The sequence below is a fragment of the Zonotrichia leucophrys genome, chromosome 3 (genome assembly GCF_028769735.1).
Source record: "Zonotrichia leucophrys gambelii isolate GWCS_2022_RI chromosome 3, RI_Zleu_2.0, whole genome shotgun sequence".
NCBI lineage: Eukaryota > Metazoa > Chordata > Aves > Passeriformes > Passerellidae > Zonotrichia > Zonotrichia leucophrys.
The window spans coordinates 59454030-59474915 of NC_088172.1; the positions used below are offsets into that span (position 1 = coordinate 59454030).

The 20886-nt window shown below is 39.9% G+C and overlaps 1 protein-coding gene across 4 annotated transcripts in view; it reads left to right on the top strand.

Annotated features, from left to right (window-relative positions):
• UST (uronyl 2-sulfotransferase) overlaps positions 1-20886 on the top strand; it is a 151797-nt gene that overhangs the window by 107747 nt on the left and 23164 nt on the right. For 2 of the 4 annotated variants that reach the window (XM_064708423.1, XM_064708422.1), the window contains exons 6-7: positions 11445-11542; positions 13675-13832. In XM_064708423.1, the coding sequence (XP_064564493.1) occupies positions 11445-11542; positions 13675-13832 (256 nt within the window). Of the gene's footprint in view, positions 1-11444; positions 11543-13674; positions 13833-19242; positions 19954-20886 lie in introns of those variants that run through there. The other 2 variants (XM_064708421.1, XM_064708424.1) reach the window with 2 other exon arrangements.

Genomic DNA, 20886 nt, shown 5'->3' on the forward strand with positions numbered 1-20886 from the left:
TAATTCAGAGGTCAGCAGCAGGTTTGTTTTCCTTTTTTGCTAGGCAGTGTATTTTATGTGACTGGATTATTTCAGGGACATATCAGGAGCTGTTGGATACAGCTTCTCTCCCTTTAACTTGAGCAAAAGGGAGTTGTATCACTGGAATTTGTGACAGCAGATGGTCTAAGCTATAACTGAGCAGTATGTTGAAATAAAACATGCATTGGCTAGTGAGTGGTTATTTTCTGAAATGAGAATTTTGCTACATCTGCAGATTAGGAAAAGCTTAATAATTTCTAAAATATATTTATTTCCTGATGCCTGCAATAATTTTTTTGATCTGAGGCATTTCTTTCCTTCTCCATCTCTTCACTCTCTTATTTGGAAGATTTATATTGCAGAAAGTAAAGATTTTCCTCCACGATTCTTGTCACATGAAGTCATATTTTAAAAAAAAGGCAAATGGAATGATCTCTTTTGTTTTGCCTCTGTCCTGTTGGGATGTATGAAAGCAATAATATCTAATGCTCATTGATACTAAATTAATTTTCTTATGGCTAATGGATTTCTTTTCTCTAGTGATATATTTAGCATACAGAACTCTGACATTTGTTCTAATAAGCCTCTTTCAAACTTTTATATTGTTTAAACTACTATTGTGGGCCTCTGCTAAAAACAAATGTAATGCTAGCTTCAAGATGTTGAGGCATTCATAGAACTTAAATGTGTTTCTGTTAATATAAGCATTTTTGAGGTTTGGGCTAAAATCTGCTGAGTATAAATTCTGTGTATACAGTCAGGTTTTAACAGAATGAGAATGTTTGACCTAGGAAAGAAAATGGGAGAAAAATGTGAACTGCAGAAATGTCTCATTATTTAAATGGCCTTTTCTATACTGTCAGAAATGCGATATTTTGAAACATTTGAATTCCTTGGTAGCTTGGTGCAAATGATACGGTGTCATATGTGGAGGTGTGAACGTTCTGCATTAGGCCCTTCTTGAACCATGAGCACCATCCAGCCCAGAGAGGGAAGCCAGTACAAACTGGGGACAGAGTAAAAAGTGCTTCCCCTTGAGTGTCCTCCCAGGTTCTGACATCCTTCAGCTCACCAGCAGACATTGCTGCCATATCTGTGTTTAATAGCCCTTGATAGACCTCTGTAATATAAATATATAGTTTCTATTTTACTATTGTTATTCTTTTGGTGATTTGGGTTTTTCTTTTTAAATCCGGTTACATCCTTGTCATCCAGAGTATCCTGTTGTAAGGATCTATGTTTTTTTAATGCTGAATGTCTTTCAGCATTCTGGAGTCCTTCTGTATCTCTTTGAGGTCAGATTTCTTATCTGCTCCCATTAATATTCCCTGAAAAATGTGCTGCTTCGCTGTTAACCCTTCTTTGTTATTCTCAAGAATTGTCTCAGCATAGGTCATGTGCAACCTTACTCAGTGTCTCATTTCACTAAGAAAACCAGCTACTTTATTCCTGTCTTTAGCTTCCTGTCCTTATTCATCCTATCCTTTCTTTTTGTTTCCCTTTTTTTTGTACTGGGAACAAAGGACATTTATCACACCTTCAGTGACTGGATTAAAGACCTGTTGTAAGATGGAAAGGCTTTTCTGCTGCTGCTGGTTCTTCCCCTTGCTGATTGTGTTCTTCATTACAGTGTTGTCTAATACTAGTTAGGTTCTGCCAATCTTCTGTTTATTTTATCCATTTTTTCTAAAGTGTCATTGACCGGCACTTCAGTTCAAGACTGTTTTTCCTGACTTAGGCTCTTTCTAGAGAGCCCTTTTATGCATGTGAGCAACCTGGTGTAGTGGAAGGTGTCCCTGCCCGTGGCAGGGTGGTTGGAGCTAGACATTTGCTCTTTAACTTCCCTTCCAATCCAAACGTGATGTAATGTGTGGTTTTTCTCATTACATGATTTTTCATTCTGGGTAATCTGGTCATGCATATTACTGCTCAATTGTGAGCAGGACTTGCTGTTAATACAGGTACAGAGTCTTAGTATTACAATCTACTTGGCTGAACGTTAATGTTTTTAGCTTTTAACATTAAAAGAGTGATGAATATATTAGCGAGTGATGATCCAGTGTTACCCCCCACCCCCAAAGGAGGTCTACAAGAAAGCTGGAGAGGAACTTTTTAAAAACTGAATCTAGTGACAGGACAAGGAGCAATGGCTTTAAGCTGAAAGATGGCAGGTTTAGAGATTGGGAAGAAATTCTTTACTGTGATGGTTGTTGGAACAAGTTGCCAGAGAATCTGTGGATGCCCCATCCCTGGAAGTGTTTGGGAGACCGGGCTGGGTAGGCATTGGTACACTGGACCTAGTGGAAGGTGTCCCTGCCTTGCCAGGGGTTTGGAACTAGGTGATCTCAAGGTCCCTTCCAGCCCAAACCGTTCTGTGACTTGTTGCTTTTCTTGTAGGCATCAATTTGCTACAGTCCACATGCCCTCCATTAGGGAGGGCTGAAAAGTTCTTGAGGTGGTGGGTATTTCCTGCTTCTCATTTGCAGAATTGAATATATGCCATCCCTAATTGATTTTATTAAAGCTTGTTATCCAAGCAGACAAATTTTCCAGGTTCTTTTATGAAGAAGTGTTAGTAAACAGAATTAGCAGATGTACTCTCTCCCTCCTGTTAGTTGCCAGTGGGATTCATTCTTGATTACAGTATAATGATCTTCATTTTTGGTCTTCCCTGGATCTGTGCCCTCTGTAACAGGATGGTTGTTTAATGCTTACACACTGCTTCCAGCTGGCAGCCACTCATCCTTTTTTTTTGGCAATTTCTTTCTATTTTTTGTAATATATTTCCCGTACTAAGATGATTTGAGGTGAAAAATACAAAAGCAATGGAAAAGATATTATAATGTTCCTGCTTACAACTATGAAGTGATTCGATTCTTAACAGTAAAACTTATCTTTGACAAATTACTACCATGATTTATGACAACAGAATGGAGAGAAATATATCCACCTATATTTTCCTGATGTTGTACATCATTTTAGGTTAGAAAACAGGGATGTACAAATGTGTTTCTTGTTTGTCACATCGAAATAGTAGCATTGTGGGCATGGTTCATCACTTTTGCTATGTCCATACCAGCAAAAATTTGTATATGAATGAATAACTTATGTCTGCACTTAATGAAAATGTAGATGGTTAGCAGAAGATGCTGTTTTGTTAGCTGCCACTTCACTTGTAAAGATGCCAAAAAAAAGAGCTTAATACATTGTTGGCTGAAAAGTCAGGCAAATTAGCCCAGGCAGAAGAGTCCAGGCAAATTAGCCAGCCAAAAAAAAAAGAGGGAATTGGACTTGGCAGCCTATTTACTTATGTGGTGGTGGGGGAAGGAAAGTAAAAACATGCATTTTGCCAGAAGAAATTGGAAAGTCAATTCAAAGAAACCCCAGAATTATCCTCTACAAAAATGTATTGAGCTTGCACAGTAGGCTTTTGGTAGCAGTGGTGGGGGATTGGGAGGCAGAAGGGCTACAGGAGTGGCTTCTGTGAGAAGCTGCCAGAAGCTTCCCCCATGTCCAGTGGAGCCAATGCCAGCCAGCTCCATGATGGGTCCACTGCTGACCAGGGGTGAGCCCTTCAGTGATGGTGGTAGCACCTCTGGGATAATCTATTTCAGAAGGGAAAGAAGTTACTGCACAGCAGCAATTGCAGCTGGAGAAGAGAGGAGTGACATGAGAGGAACAGCTCTGCAGACACCAAGGTCGGTGCAGAAGGAGGAGGAGGAGGTGTTACAGCAGCAGAGCTGAGATTCCCCTGCAGCCCATGGTGTGGACCATGGTGAGACAGATGTCCCCCTGCTGCCCACGGAGGTCCATGGTGAAGCAGAGATCCACCTGCAGTCCATGGAGGACCCCAGACTATAGAGGGTGGATGCCCAAGGGAGGCTGTAAAAGAAATAATTGCAGTGACTGAAGTCATCCACAGCGACCTGTGTTGCCCTGTGCAGCTGGAGTGCTGGAGTGCCATTAATGTGAGCAAGCCCCCACCCTCTCTTCTGATAGAAGACCAGCAGGAGGCAGTGGAGGAGGAACAGAAAAGGGTTTCTGTTGCCTTTTGAGCTGGTTGAGCCTCATAGAAGTGAAGGAACAATCACAGCTGGTGCTGGGGGGCATTTGGGGACAGAAACCCTGCATTCTAGGCTTAGCTGGATCTGCTCTGCCATCTTGTGGAGCTTCTCCCCAGGATCACTCTGCAGCTTCTCCCACTGGTCACTCTGCAGCCTGCCACTGGTGTCCCAATAAACTTGTCCAGCCTGCTGGTATCTCCAGAGGACAATCATCCCACACAGTTTGGCACAGTCCACCCCGCCTGGCAGCCCACCCTGGGGGGGCCTCAGTGCCCCATCAGCACAGCATGGGAAACATTTGGCTTTGTCTCTATTGACAATGCTGATTTGGGAAGCAATGCCCAGCACCTACCCACTCCACAGCAATCTACTGCCAGTGCTGCTGGCATAGATGCACAAACATATACCAAATATATTTGAAAGAAAGCAGTAATTTTGCTGCTGTGTGGCTCTAGTTTTACAAATACTTGATTGAGATTGAATAGAAACATTAAATATCACCTGGTGAAGTAAAACTCTAACTAGGGTTAAAAATGTGTTGCATTTTATCTTATGTTTCATTGAAATGTGTAAATAATTTGTGCTCCTAAATAAGATTTAGTAACTTAAGTTACATTTGTACTTGGAAACCTTCATGCCACTATACCTTGACTTTTCAGTATCTTTCTGCAGCCTTCCAAAGTAGGAAGTCGTACTTTTCTTTCTTTCATGTCATATTTGTACTCACAAGCCCTTTTCTGAGATACCATGTTTACATTTTCTTTCCAATCACTCTAAGGCCACCCAGAGCTCCCCAGCTGGGGCCAGAGAAGGTGGGAAATCATGTTGGGGTTTTTTTTTTTGTGTATTGTGTTTAGCTCATATGGTGTGACATTGTCCTCAGGATGTAATGGTCAGTTTGACCTCTTTACAAACACCAACTATGTGAGAAAGCACTTAACAAGCTGTGAGAGGATTCCTGGTGGCTCTCAGGAGAGCAGAAGAATTTTCCTTGGCTGGCAGCAGTGAGGACTAGACTGCACTGTGGACCGTAGTGGTGTATGAAAAACAGCATTGTAAGCAGGAGAGATCACTCTGGACTGGGCTCAGTCACTAGTTTTCCACATCTTTTTATTTCATTTCCTTTTATGAAAACTTGAAATTTAGGTTGCTGCTGACACACCTGCACATCTTCACCCTTCAGCCTGAAGGAGCATGCACTGTTCCTGGGCTGTGGGCAGGGTCTCATGGTTTCACAAAGTTGTGGTATCTCACAGGGGCAGGGCATAGAAAGAGGATGTGGTTTTTGTGTTTTTCCATAGATGAACAGATGGAAATGGAATGGAAATTATTTGCAAGGCATGTAGGTATTTGGGTTATGATTTCTTATGTTAAATTGCCAGGGCTACCAATAATTCTAATGCATCCTGGGCAGAATGTGGTCTTTCTGTAATTTTTGGTTGAGACAGTCATAATCAAAAAATAGCTGTGTAGGCCTCAAATACAAATAATGATAAAATTATAATGGAAATGTGTAATCAGTTACGTAATTCCCTTACTTACATAATTCAACCAATAAGAGCAGGCCCAGGCCATTGGAGACTCAGGCTTCTATTGGCTGGCTGACCAGGAAGTAACTGGCTCAGCCAATGAGGATTAACCTCATGGGCTACTAAGATATATCAGGGAGCAAGTTTGGAATAAAGTGGACTGCTGCTGCATGAACTCAGTGTGTCTTGTCACTGGTCTGTCTCCAAAACTGTGACTTAGGTTTGGGTGAATGGACATCACCAGACGATTCCAGTGATAGAAAATTATTTTAAATTACTGGATTTTGAGATTGCTCTGGTACTGTTAAATGATTTAATGTGTAAACAGCCTTGCTGCTTTGCATTGTGGGGTTTTGCCACACATTCCTCCTTTCTTGTTTTTTTTAACATACGTTTTAACGTGCCATGTGCCCTTTCTACAATGGCCTGTCATGTTGCTTGTTGGGGAATATCAGTTTGGTGGGCCACACCCCAGAGCTGTAAAAATGGATTAGTTTTTTGTGATGTGTTTGCAGGTCCATTGTCTGTTTTTATGTTACGTGGCATTGTAATGATACATTCCACCTTGGGCCTCTGTTCACCTACAATCTGGGTCCAAAATACCTGGGGTTTTCCTGTTGATCTGGAGCCCTGGTCTCCTTGCACCTTGGGGTCTGTATGTGGGATGCAAGACTTAAATGGGATAAGCTGAGCAATTCTGGTTTTCTCAGGGATAGTCACGGGTGGAGTGGGGGTAGAAACCATAGCATATATTTGTCCTGTAAAGTTTGAGCTAATAACAACCAGGATAAACAAAGATACCTTGCATTGTAGCACTAGACCTTCCAATCAATAGTGCACTTAATCCTTTCCCGATAGGTCCTTGAGCTTCAAGAGGAATCTTATGCACCTTTGGGTTGCATATGGTTACTGTGTCAGATGTGAATACATCCATTCCAGCTGCTCCCTGAGTCCTTCCTGTGTGCTGGTCACATAAACCACAGGAAGGTGAGGAGATGTTTTTGTCTTCATGCATCCCCTCCTCACACTAAGTCTTTCATTTCCCTGGTCCTTGAGAGGATTTGTCCTTGTTAAGATGGGTTTACAGGAACAATTTGTTTTCAGATGGCCTTGCTGTTTCTGTTTACAATACTGAGGTGACACTCTTACAGCAGCCGCCATTGAGTTGCCTAGTAACATTTTTGCCTCTGCAGCATTTTTATCATGTTCATTATGAGTCCCCATGGTTTAATAACATAAATGGCAGTCATCTCCTGTGCAGACAGCTGTACAGATATGTTGTCCAGTCCGCTCCCAGGTTTTTAAATCTAGCGCAGCCTCTTCTGATACATCCAGTCCGTGGCTCTCACACTATGTTATGAGGGCAAATAAAGTCCATTCCTCATATTTTTCAAATCTTTTCTTTAAAGTAGGTGTCTATACGTTCAGGAGGGGGTCCTCCGGTGTTGAAGCCCATGCTCCCATGCTGGTGGTGTCTTCCAGTTACAAAAAGAAAAATTAAAAGCAAAAATAAAGGGGGGTCCGAAGCAATCACGGCTCTATATGCCATTCCTCATAGCGCAAAGGCTGCAGGCAACTCTTCCTGGTTGTCCCCTCTGTCTCCCCACTCTATTGGCAGCAGCTGTTGTGATCACGTCGTGGTCCACCACTTGTCACAGTTTCGGAGACAGACCAGTGACAAGACACGCTGAGTTCATGCAGCAGCAGTCCACTTTATTCCAAACTTGCTCCCTGATATATGTTAGGATATATCCATGAGGTTAATCCTCATTGGCTGAGCCAGTTACTTCCTGGTCAGCCAGCCAATAGAAGCCTGAGTCTCCAATGGCCTGGGCCTGCTCTTATTGGTTGAATTATGTAAGTAAGGGAATTATGTAACTGATTACATATTTCTGTTATGATTTTATAATTATTTATACTTTGAGGCCTACAGGCCAGCTGTAGGCTACTACACCTTGAAACCCAATATGATTTTTTTTGTGTGTGTGTTTCTTCCACTGAATAAAAACCAAGTTATTCTTTCTGTCAGTACTCATAGGATTTTGTATTTGGAGGAAAAAAGTTCTCAAATCTTGTGTCACATCCTTTTGTATATGGTACAGTATTTGTCATAAGACATTGACTTGAGTAAATTGCTTATTGTTCTGCAAAAGAACACCTTAAAGCTTGCTCTTTTTGTAATGGAATTAAAATTCCCAAAGGAATTTTGTGGGCCTTCACTCTTTACAGCTACCTGAAAGGAGTTTTAGTGAAGAGGAAATGAAAGGATGGTAGGAAATGTCCTTATGTTGCATCAGGGAGGTTCAGATTAGATATTAGAAAAAAAAACTTAACTGAAAGAGATGTTAGACAATGGAATAACTTGCCCAGGGCAATTATAGAGTCACCATCTTTGGAAGTCTTCAAGAGGCATCCGGGTGTGACATTTGGGAATATGGTTTAGGATTGATTGTGGTGGTGCTGGGTTAACAGTGGAACTAGATGATCTTAAAGGTCTCTTCCAAACCTGATGATTCAATTATTCTATGAAATATTTTTAATCAGATGCTGACTTCTCTTATAGCACGTTGAGCTCACTATGGCAAATGAAATAGCTTATTACTAATCTCAAAAAAAGAAAACAATAATGCAGCTTTGATATATTTCTGCTCAGTTGTCTGACTCATTGACAGATTAAAGGATTATGGCATGTTGTGATTTTCATTTCAAAGACAATTTTACAGAAGAAGGAAGCAGAAATTACTGGTTTAACTTTTCAGAAAAAAAATTGTTACATGAGTAGAAAAATAGAGTATTATTTAAAAGAAAGATAGTTTCTGTTGTTACTTGGAGCTGCAGGGCTGATTCCCAGGCCTGCCACTGCCCCTTTGAAGACACAAGCCCCATGGGATGTGATTGATATGAATTGTAGCCAGGATCTGAGGAATGAAGTAAAATACTGCTTTCTTTGTTTTGAAAGGTTATGATCAAAGTAGCTCTGTGTGTTTCCTTCTGTATCTTTCCTGACTGTGTTAAAATAATTTTTTTACAAGGCTCCTACAGTCATTTAAATGAGCACGGCTGTCATCTGTCACCTTGCAAAATTTTGTCTCACGTAGAAATTTTTCTGCCCTGAAAGATTTGTGTTCTGCTGAGAAAGCATGTTCTTACTTGGAGATGTGGCTTAATTAATGTTGCCTAGGATAGCGGAGTGACACTGCCTAGGATAATGTTGTTTCACCTTGACTTTCCATGCTGGGAAAAAACCCCAGAAATTCCTGTGTGCCACTGGCACCAAAAAGCATCTCCTGTAGGTGTGTTTTAAGTTTTGTAATGACTAGCTCACCTCAGGCTGACCTTTCTTTCACCCACTTTTTGGTTGAAAACTGATTTTACATCTCAGGGAGTGAGCAGGGGCTGCAAATGCTTGAAGACACTCTAGCAGCTGGAATACAGATCATAGCAGTGGTGGAAAACAAAGCCTGGAAAGGGGCAGTGCTTTTACTGCAGAGAAAGCCTGGTGCTTCTGATGTCAGGAGGGTGAAGTGCATGTCTTTGTGTGGCAAAATATTGTAGGTTTGTATGAAAGCTCACCTGGCCTTTATCTTAAACCCTGAGTTATCAACAAGGAATGGGGGAGATGAGATTAGATTAGAGCCAGCCTGGTTGTTTCAGTAATCCTGCATAAATTTACCCTAAAAAGGATACTAAAAATCTCTTTTTCAGTTAGTATCAGCTGTCTGCTTGTTAAAGCTGCAGGATTTTCCATATGAATTTACATTGCTTTTATTGTACAGGTGTTTCTCTGGCCGTGTGAATCAAATACTGTTTTCACAATTACCAGAAGGTCCCAGTTACACTTTTGTGTTGGGTATTGATACTCATGTCAGGGAATATTTCTTGACTCATCATATTCATTATTCTTGTAAAGAAATTGTAAGTTTCTTTATCGGGAGCTAATGTCCTTCTGCCTTTGTATGACAGTGAGAAAAGCGAAAATGTTCTTAGCTGGGTGTTGGTAGAGATTTTTAAGTCTTATGTCTTAAGAACACCTTATGGAAGGTGTTCTACTCACCTTCCATCTAATCCGTTTTATGGATTACCCATCTTCCATCTATCAAGTGCAAGCCAGCTTGGACATAAAGTATTGTCAGGGCAATATTTCATTTTTTTTTAATCCAAGGGATTTATTAATTTCTTGCAGGTCTTTAGTTTCTTATGAAAGCTAAAAATATGTATTACTGAAAACATCTCTGGTGTCTATAGAAAAAGCACAATAAACCTTTAAAGAGGTGCAATTTGTAATTCATGTTATAAAGCCCTGTTGAGATGACAGGAGAGACACATTGCCTGTGCAATCTATACATCCACAGTAAGATTTCTTAGTAATAGCATGGAGCATGGGAGGCTGGTTAGCTTCAGCTCAGAGCCTTTAATGTCAAAATTCAGGTCTTGACCATAAATCTTCTGGTATGTATTTAAGGCAAGCCCTGAAATATACTGTGGGGAGCAGGGGAAATGGATTGTTTGTATCCCAGCTGGCAATTTCTATGTTATTTTCTTTAATGGTTCCTCACCATGTGATTTACTTTCTAGCCCAGTTTTCTGGTGTGCTTATAAAGTTGGATTCACATGACTGTGAGACAGAGTAGGAATCAGAAATGTACTTTAAAAGGCTTACAGGCCGAAACAGGGATCTAATGCAGTTAGGTGAGAGGACTGAAGTTCTGAGAAGAGCTTTTCTCTGATGAGGCCTCAGATACAGATGCTGTGTCTGGAGGCCTGTACCCTCCCCTTCTCTAAGGAGAGCAGGGGATGGTCTCCATGTTTTCCATGCTGCCAAGCACATCTGTCTTGTGGAATGTTCTCTATCACATTTTATTTACTTGATAAATGATGGTTTTGTTTAGTTGTTGGTTTGATACTGATATGTATAGTGCCTATGGCATTGTGAAAGCCCATATCTAAATAACAAGATTGATTCTGCACAGGTGAGATCCTTCCATCCTTGCTTTAGTTGTCTTACCCATTTTTTTGCCCTGTATGTCTCTGCAGAGGGTGTGTCTGCTTGCAGAGTAAGGCTCTATTAGATTTGGATAATGGAATTCAGTGCCACATATTTATTGTTGTGCTGAAGTAAAGCTATAAATGGAATGCAGTTCCTCAGGGTTCAGTAGCTATGTCAAGTCTTTGAAAAATGATAAATAGCTTCTAATTAGATGAATGATATTTCATGAAAATGATAAATACTTTCTAATAACCCATTTTCTCAGCAGGCTTTGCACAGTTCAGTTCTGAAAATCTAAGTTTACAGAATTGTAACCAAAAGTGATGCATGTTATAATATTGAGTGAGATGTACAAATTACATCTTACATTTGTTCATTCCAGTCATTGAATGCCGCAGAATTTAAAAAAAAAGGGGGGCGGGAGGAGCAAAGTAATAAATGTTGTCTCAATTTTATTTATTCTGGCTACTTCAGGTTTTCTCCAGGGTGTATTTAGAAGAAAGAAGAGCCTGAAAATAATCTTTTGAATATTTTAAATGTTATTTAGTATGAAAGTTGATTAATGTGTCCCACTTAAACTCATACAGTAATCTCAGTATAACAATTGTGGGGTTTGCAGCAAGGAAGAAAAAATTGCTTTGTGCATTCTAGGACAAAATAACTTTTTGTTTCCCCTGCTGATATTTAGAAGTAGATAAATAGACCAATAGATTATTTTTAAGGTACTTGTTATAGCCTTGGCACAGTTCTTTAACCCTGAGATGACTGTAAAATGTATGAGATAAAGAAAGCAGTTGCTAATAGAGAAAAGAAAATACAGTATTTTTTTTTCCTCCCCCACAGGACATTAATGTATGTATCCTTGAAAACTACCCTGAATGTTCTAATCCCAGGTTATTTTACATCATACCATATTTCTGTGGACAGCATCCAAGATGCAGGTAAATATATGCAAGGTATTTCAATTTGTTCAGCAATAGCTATTGCAAACATTTTGTCAGAAGTTGGCAATAAAGAGGTGACATTATTTGAAGTACAAGAGAAAAATGAAAGTACAAGGAATGCAGCACTGCATGTGGTAACTGCATGGATATATTTTGAAGTAAGGAGGCCATTGCAAATGTTGCAGTATTCTTTTTTCTTGATTTATCGCATGAATAATTCATCAAATATGAATGTATTTATGTATATTTTTTTTCTGGGTTACTCATTTTATCTGCACTTTAATTTTGTAATACGTGTTTCTGATTTGCTCAGATGCTTCTATCAGGTCTAGATGAGAAGTACATGTTTCTGTGTCCATGTGAGAAACTGTGTTTGTGCTTAAAACCATATAAAATATGGCCCTCTACTGCTTTAATTGAGCTACCTCATTTAACGTCTGTAAACACCATTCTAGTAATGCTGAGTTACTGATACCATATTTTTAGTAAATTTTTATACAATACTATAGGAATAATTTTAAATACTTTCTTGGCTTTAAACACTTTAGTATTGTTAGTAACAAATGTTCTTTGGTAGGTGTGTTCAACTTCAAGGTATTCTGTTTCTGTATTATTCAAGCTTCTCCATAATGAAACAGTTGCACATTTTCCAGAATTTCTTTCAAAAGCCATACTTCTTGTAGCAGTAATAACCAGTGAAAATGTATTACTTACAAATAAAGACAGAAGAAGTATCCATGTTGTAAAATCCTGCCTTTTTGGTTTTTTTCGTTAACTGAACTAATGTATAAGAAACAAAACAAGTTAACGACTTCATTTTCATTGCACATTTTTTAACATATTTTGGCCTTATCTGCAAATGCTTATGGTTGCACATTTAATTTGCCTGCACGAATAATCCCATTAACGGCAGTCACATGCCTGAATACCTTCACAAAATATCTCTGTGAGGTTCCCAAGCAGGATATTGAATACTGTTTTGTACCTTGTTGTAGATTTGGCTCTTGTTATGCCCTTGAACTTCCTTCAGCTTCTACTTAGTCCCATAAGGAGCTACAAACAGGAGGCTCATAGTGTTTGTTAGGACACTTTGCTATTCCAGAAAACAGATCAGTGCCCAGAAGGTCGTAGAGCATGAAAAACCTGCTACAAGTCTGCTCTAGTAGGAGTGGAAAGTAGTAGGCTTTTCCACATGACAAAGAAAGAGCTTCAGACAAATGTTAAATTCACTATTGCCTAGGATCCGCAATAACCTAAAGAAGTCATGGAAGAGGTGTGATTTACAGCTACTCCCAGGCAGTGTGGGGAGCTGATTCCTTTAGCCTGGGACACTGGCATTATATCCTGTGTCAATATGAATGATGGCTGCTGCTCCCAGAACATAACTAATATGAATTATTATATGGGATTTAGGATTTGTATGGTTGTTTAACTACATTGTGCTTTTGGGAAACAGAGAAGCATAAAGATGTAGTGAAGTCCTGCCAGCTTCTCCTGCTGGGAGAAAGGACAGAAGAACCCCAAACTGTTCTTCAAAACCAGTATCAGTCACAGCAAAAAAATGCAAATCCTGTAGCAAAGCTGCAGGGCAACTGGGGGTAATGACAGGGGGAAGGGAAGCTCCTAGAGACTTTGGCAAAAGTTAAAATGAAGGACAAGGTGGAAAATGATAGTGTCCTGTGTAGGATTCGCCAGTAACAGCAAGCAGTGGTTGGTCCCAGCAGCTCTCCTGATGTAGTTCAGGGACACCACCACTCCTCAGCACCTTCCAACACCAAGGGCAGTCATCCCTCTGATCACATGGGTTGTGCTTCCAAGTTGAAATACCAAAGTTCACAAGTTTGAGCTTATAAACAACTTGGCAGAAGTTCCCTTCAGAATGGAGTACTTTCACGCAATGATTAGCCTCCTTTTGACATGATCCTGTTTTTACATGCCAATCCAATTATAAATGTTGTGTGGAAAAGCTCAGTAAACTACTTGGGTTTGGTGGGGGAGTCTTTTTTTGTTCTAAGTATAGCACTGAATATTTTTTATTCACTTGTGTTCTTGGCTTGAATTTGAGAAATAAATGTATATTTCAACTTTTCTTTTTCCCTCCTCCGTCTTCCCCCATCAATTTCATACAGGGAGCCTGGTGAATGGGCCCTTGAAAGAGCAAAGCTGAACGTTAATGAAAATTTTCTGCTTGTGGGCATTCTGGAGGAGTTGGAGGACGTGCTGCTTTTATTAGAAAGATTCTTACCTCATTATTTCAAGGATGTGCTTAGCATCTACAAAAATCCAGGTAACTTTTTCCATTAAAAAGCTGTTCTTACAGAAACTTCAGCTAAATCTCCGTGGCTGCTGAAGGGTATGTGTTTCTTTCTTGTTCAGTCAATGAAGAAGTTTATCTCCCTCTTAGGGAGCAGATTTGATGATGGGGAAGGTAACATATTCCACTTTTATCTTTAATGTTACTGTGAGGTTTTCTTTCCTTGCCTGCACTTGTTGCTCAGTGATCTTTCCACCTGCCAGAAAGCTTCCCATTTTCCACTGAAGTGCCGCCTTCTTTTAATTGTGTCATACTCAGTTCTCAAATAATACTATCAAAATATTGTCAAAATGGTGTCAAGTACTTAAATAAACCTTCAAGGAATGGTTTGGGGAGCTGGACACTTTGATGATTCTCCAGGACCAGGTTATTTATTTTCTCTCAGCCTTGACTATGGGTTGAAATGAAATGAACCTTCAATTGAGCTGAGTTTAGGTAGAGTACAAATAAGAATGTGCATTTACAGCACTTCCAATACAAAGCATGCTGAGAAAAAGACTTAGGAGTCTGGAGTTGAGAAATGAAAATGGAGAGCACTCAGCCTACTCCTTAATTTGTACCCCATGGTCAATCTGAAAGGGTTCTCTGCACCAATCTGTCCCTCCAACACTGATTTATTGCTGACTTCTTTAAAAGGCTGTCTTGTGTCCTGTGCTAAAATTAGATATAATGCTTCTGGAGGGCTGTGCATGTCATTCCAGCAGAATTGATTTCTTGCTTACATTTGACTGGCCCATCAACATTGTGTGCACCAAGCAGGGGTAAAACTTCCCTTCTTCCTTTGTGACTCGGTTGCATTTGTGTCATTGTGAAATTAATATGTTTTGTACCAAGCTGTATATTCAAAGCACTTGGAACAAAGATTAAATTTAGTTTGTAATGCATGCAACTGATGGCTGGCCTCTGAGAGCAGCTATTACAGTAGTCAGTCAAGTCACTCTGGAGAAATTATGGGTTTGTGTCCATAACCAGGATTTATGCATTACTGTCCATCAAACCCTTCTTCTAGGACTCATCTTTGGAAATTCTGTATTTAGCTGTGATACAGGTACTGGGGAAAGTATGGCATTCCTTTTCTGAACATGCTTGCAGAGGATCATTGTCTGCTTGCAAGCAGGCAGTAAGGCAGCTCTTCGGAAGGTGGGTGTGTAACTTCGTGGTGCCATGTCCAGCCATAGAGCAGTTTTGCTTTATAATAAATATAAGGAAAGTGTTGTACTGGCATAAGAGCAATGCCCAGTTTGGGATCAGGTATTTCCCTTGGTTTTATAAATTAAAAAATAAAAATAACGGTGTTTGTAGTATGTGGAAGTCATCCTAAAGGTTTGCACAAGTTGGTCTCGAAGGTTTCCCCATGGGATGTTGGACAAAAGGAGGGCAGGGGGTTCAATAGAAGGATATGCTCTCTCTGCCATGAGAGTTTTCTTTGAGTTTATATGACTTCTTTAGCTGTTCTGTGCACCATATATTTTCATTTCTTTTACAATGAAATAAGCAGCACACAGGGTTTTGTTTTTCATCAGGGTGCCCTAGAAATTGTCAGGTGGGAAATAAGCAATCTGCCAGAATCATTAAGTGCTGGGTAATCTTTGTCCTCTTTTTGTCTTTTCCAGTACCAGGAGGAAATTTGATCACTTATTACAGGACAATTATTTCCTCTGGGATTGATTTCATATGAAAAATCGGTCATGAATCCAAAGATTCACCCCTTTCTGTCAGTATTCCTTAGGTGGATTATACCTTTATTTTATCTTTCCCATTCACTTATTGACTGGACATATTAGTAAGAAAGCAGTTTCCTCTCTCCTCCTTTTTTCATACATGCATATGTTTGAGGGTTTTTTCCTATCATAATTATTTTCTGGTTATTTCTGAGTTGGTGCTAATACTTACAAAAAAAAAACACCGCTTAACAGAATCAGCCATAAAAATAAAAAATATTCAAGCGGTGTGTAAGAAATCCTACATTGTTCTCCTCGGGGTATCTTAGACCTGATCTGCAACACCCTCTGCTGTTGCATCATGAAGTGCAGGGAAGAAGACATGTTGTTCTGCCTGCTGTCTGGTGGTCCCACAAAGCAGCAGATAAATTGGGCCAAAACTGAGCTTTTGTTGCAACTAACACTTGCAGATTAAATCAGTATAGTTTACAGTATTGTCTGCTGACCTGCTGTTCCTCTTGAGATTTTCTTATGGCAGTCTTTCTTTCCTCTTTCCACATAAGAAGGAAGGTTTTTCTAGAACTTATCTTTTGTCAGCTGAACATAACAAGATGAGGAAAACACAGAAGGACATGTACAGAAAGGTAATTCACTTCCAGATCTGTGAATATCTGCACCAGAGTCCACTGCAACGAGCAGTTCTGGATTGGAGGCAATTCAGAAATGGGATTTGTAGAGCTGCCTTGAAGCAAAACGTAGCTGAAGAAAGACATTTTGAATCCAGTGTTGCTTTCGTGGATTACATAGATTAGAAATCACAGTAGGAAACAGGTGATTGCTGTCCCACCAACATCATAATCTAAACTATATTAGAAGCACCTTCCTGCTATGGGAAGCAAAATGCCTGATGTTATCAAATGCATAAAATCACATGTGCATATAAGATACATCTGCAGGAGTTGTGAGTTAAACCCCTTCTTCCTGAAGTTGGGACTCCCCTTGCTCATTACAGGTGCTTTGGTGTGTCACCAGATCACTGTAGATCTCATCTACACAAACTTCGTAGTATTGGAGACCTTCAGTATAGGTTGATAATACAGAAATCAGGAAATCTAGAAACTTTTCCTCATCTCTACTCCTTTGAACTGTGCAGGCCATATTCAAAGCTCTCAGTTTCTTTTGTGCCTATAGTAAAATTTCTTATTTGAAACACTGTGATAACATTTGTCAAGAAACTCCTGCTCAGCATTCTCTTAGCAGAAAACAAAGCCTGTAGTTTTTTTACCTTCAGAAATATTTTTCTGCTGTTTTTCTGAAGCTCATAATTTAAACTGTGGCTATCTGATAAGATAGTGTGACATTTTCATCACAGTGTTACTGTCTGTCTGTATACCTGATGACACAGGTAACTGCTTAAAGCAGTATGAATTGAACTTTTCTTTTTGATGCTAATGATTTGTCTGATATAAGCTGGCAGAAGGAAACTGTGAAGAAAGGTAAAATGTTAAAAAAACTTGGCAGTTCAACATGGAAGAAAATTTTAATGTCAGAGGACACAAGGAGGATAACTTCCTTCATTGCATTAACAAAACCGTTGCATTCAGCTATTCCATATGCCAAATATTTTGACTTGTGTGTTTTATAACCACGTGTAACGAAATATGAAAACTCTTTGTGGTGCTAAAGTTTTCATTGGAACCAATCTGATTTTATCTTGTACAATACTTTAAAGCTATGGGCTTCCTGTTTTTCTGTGTCTCCACTCTCTGCTTGAAATTAAGCATTATCTTAATGTTAATACCAAGTCAAGAATTGCAAAAGGACTCTCTTTTTTGATCCCTATCTTGTCCAAAGTTATGAACTTGTCTTGGTAGCCGAAATTAGCTTTGACAAGAGATTAAAAGAGCAGGAATGGGGGCAGCAGATTGTGAAATCAATAGATGAATAAATGGGTAGAATAAATTTTAAAAATATATTTTTATGTTTAATAGCTTTTTTTGCTAACACAGTAAAATTTGCTCAAAATTGTCTTTTTTTCACCAGCATTGAAGCAGATAGGATCCAATTGCAGAGCCTTAGAATATATTTATTGCAAAACTTGAAAGTATTCTTTAACTCTTTGAAAGGCCTGAAATAGTTATAACAAAACTTGACATGTAAAATCTTTCCTCACTCTCAGAGGCTAAAGGAAAAAAAGATTGGTCAGTCCTGTTCATTTCTGCTGGCTGCAGCTCACTTCTGTAATCTGGCTGGGAGCTAGAACCCTGAGAATATTTACTCATTTTCTTTTGAAATGGGCACATGTGGGTTTCATATCTTTGCTGCTTTTAAGAAACAAAAAAGTACCTACCATACTCAGCAAAACAGAGTTTTCTTCTGTCTTATCAGTTTCTGTGGCATGGGGTAAAAGTTAACAGCATCCAGTGTAAAACAATAGGCAATAAAATGGTTTTTTTTATCACCTCAGAAATGAGCCATATCCTCACACCTCAGGAGTTCATAAATTTTCTTTGGCACCAGAAGCCCTATAAAAACACTTCTTCCCAGTAGCAGGAAAAAACCCCTTTGTTTCCTGAAAGGTGCATTTAGCGTGGAGAATGTATAGGTCTTACTCTACAACAAGAAAACTGACTTTAGGCTTTTCAGACACTGAATTTTATTGAATACAATGAAATAACTCACACTGTCAGCTGAAAGAAAATATATTGTTTAGGTAAACTGCAAATTAAAAAAAAAAATGCAATGAAAATTCCCATAAGAATTGCATTTACAGGGAATGCCTTAAACTGTAGTAGTAGTATTATCCCTGGTAATATAAACCCTCGTTTTTTAAATCTGCTATGTTCATGAATGTTAATGATACAGTCTTGCCATTTTCTATTCATAAGTTTCCCCTTCTCTTTAAACCCATTAAGGAGAGAGATGCTGCCATTTGTCTTTATTGCAGAGCTGAGGTCCTGGGAAGCAGAGCATTTTTGATGGAGTTAGGAGAAGGGAGAAATCAAGCTCAGCAGTCTTTGTGCTGTGCTGAAGATCACTCCTGTGCCAGGCCAGCCCTGAAAGTGGGCCATGCCTTCAGATGGTTCAGATGCTATGCATTTGGAAAAGTTCAGGAACAAGGGATTTTTCCCCCTGAGAAATTGTAGTGAATGTGTTTACAGGCACCACCTCCAAGAGCAAAAACTTTGAGCAAGAAATGATCATAGGACTCTAGTGGAAGGAGTCAGTGCTTTTTGTACAGTGTTTTTAAATAGTGATCATTTTATCGTCCTTTGTTCTGCCTTTGTTTAGCACAAAATGAAAGGAAAGAAGAAATTAGGAAAAATTATATGAGGCTTCTTAGTCTGCTGGCTTCTTGTGAGCTGTATTTTCTGGAAGGGGTTGTGACGGGTAAATGGGAAGGGAGTACACTGGCTCATCTCCTGTGCTGAAGTGCCCAACCCTCCTCTCTCCTACAAGCACCTGCACTCCTGTTGAGAGAATAAAATCAGCGTGGATTAGTTTTAATGTAAATACTGAAGGGGTTTTGTGGTGGGTTTTTTTTTGTTCAATTTGGTTTTGGGTGGGGTTTTTTGTGGATTTTTTGTTTTGGTATCACTTCTAAAATTTCAAACACATTCACATGTTTAAAAGCTTTGGAGACTCCAGATATGCTGTCTTTTCTTTTGCCTTGCACTCTAAAACTAGAGCTTTGTGTTTCCCCTATGTAATACTTTGAACAGGAATCACTGACTCTGAAAATTTTCTACAGAGGAGGAAAATTGCCAATTTCCCGTGGAGGCAAAGCGTGAGTTTGGAGTTGGGAGGTGACTCCCTGTGTAACTCTGCCGTGTGTGATGAGAGCGTGAGCAGCGCCGCTGTGCCCAGCAGATGGAGCGATCCGCCCGCGTGTGCGCCGCTCCCAGCGCCAGCGGCACACGTGGATTCACATTCCGCCGGGGGGGCCTTCTCTTATCGCCCAACATCCTGTTCTGAAAATAGAAAGCGTGAGCAGACCATTCTTCGCTTCCCGCTTTGAAGTCTCAACTTTCGGTATTGCACAGAGGAATGCTGTAAAACGACGTGAATGCTAAAACATGCAGTTTAAGATCGAGGAAAAGTGTTTAATTGTACTTTTGTTTCTTGTAAAGCAAATTCCCTGTTCTGTGTGCAAGATGGGCAGGGAAAGAGGAAGAGTCACAGTGCATGTCCCTGAGGACATTTCTTTTTTATTAGGTCGATAGCATCTAGGACATTCTGCACAACTAATCTGTTCTTGGTTTGTTTTATAAAACTGAAGGTACTATCAAAAGCTGTAGATACATTATCTAGCTCTTTGGCCATGAAGATACAAGCTTTGGAGAGCAGGGAAAAACCAGACTGCCTGATCCAGGATGCCTTGAAGTTAGTGGATACACTAATGAGTGGTAAGGATAGTCAGTGAAAGTATCTTTTCTTTTTCAGTCCCATAAAAGAAAAATATGTTGTTTTGTCTTCCAGAGGTTTGAAATCCTTTTGTGAATAAGCTAAGCAGTTTTAAGAATAGGAGCTCTTGAAAGGATTTAAGCACTTCTGGGCTTTCTCATGACTGTGTTTTTCAAAAGGGCCACTAGGTCTTTGGAAGATTTGTCTCAGAAGCAAAGTTTCTCTGTGATGAGCTTAAAGCAAAGCTTTACAGCTTATAACAGCTGTGGTTCTTGTTCTGCTGAGGAAGGTGAAGCCACTTCAGGCAATATGTGTGTGACATGAAAACCATAACTGTGGCACCAAAAGATTTATCCAAGATAGTCTAATTGCTAAGATGTGACCAGGAGTAAAGGTGTGGCAAGTGAGTTTGGTATGGCTTTCCAACCCACATGGAGCTTGTGTAGATCCAGGCTCAAGTCCTAACTATTTGCTCTTCCTTGCTAATGTGTACTTGTTAGATTGAGTTAGCTCATATGTGCAGAGTTACACAGCAGAGAGGTTGCCTGTAAATACGTCTTGTGGCCCCAAATGAATGGCATTTTGAGATCAAAAGTGAGGCAGCTGACATCCTGACACAGGGCTGGCACTCGATCTGGGTGAATCTGCTCCCTGAGCCTGCAGTGCAGGGAAGTGGGATTTTAGTGTCCCTTTGCCAAACACATCACTATGGCTCTGCTGTCTCCTGGAGTCAAGAGCAGTGCTTGACTTGCTGAGTACAGCAGCACCAGCAACAATCATTTAGATCAGGTGAGAAATTTACATATTTCCCATTGGCAGGCCAGGATAGTGGGCATGATTCATGAACTAGAGAAATGAGGAATGAGGCTGCTGTTGATCCTTAGTTCCCTTTCCCAGCTCTTCTGGCATTCTTGGATGTTGGCTGCCTTCCAGATCTCACCACTGATTATGACAAAGAAGAA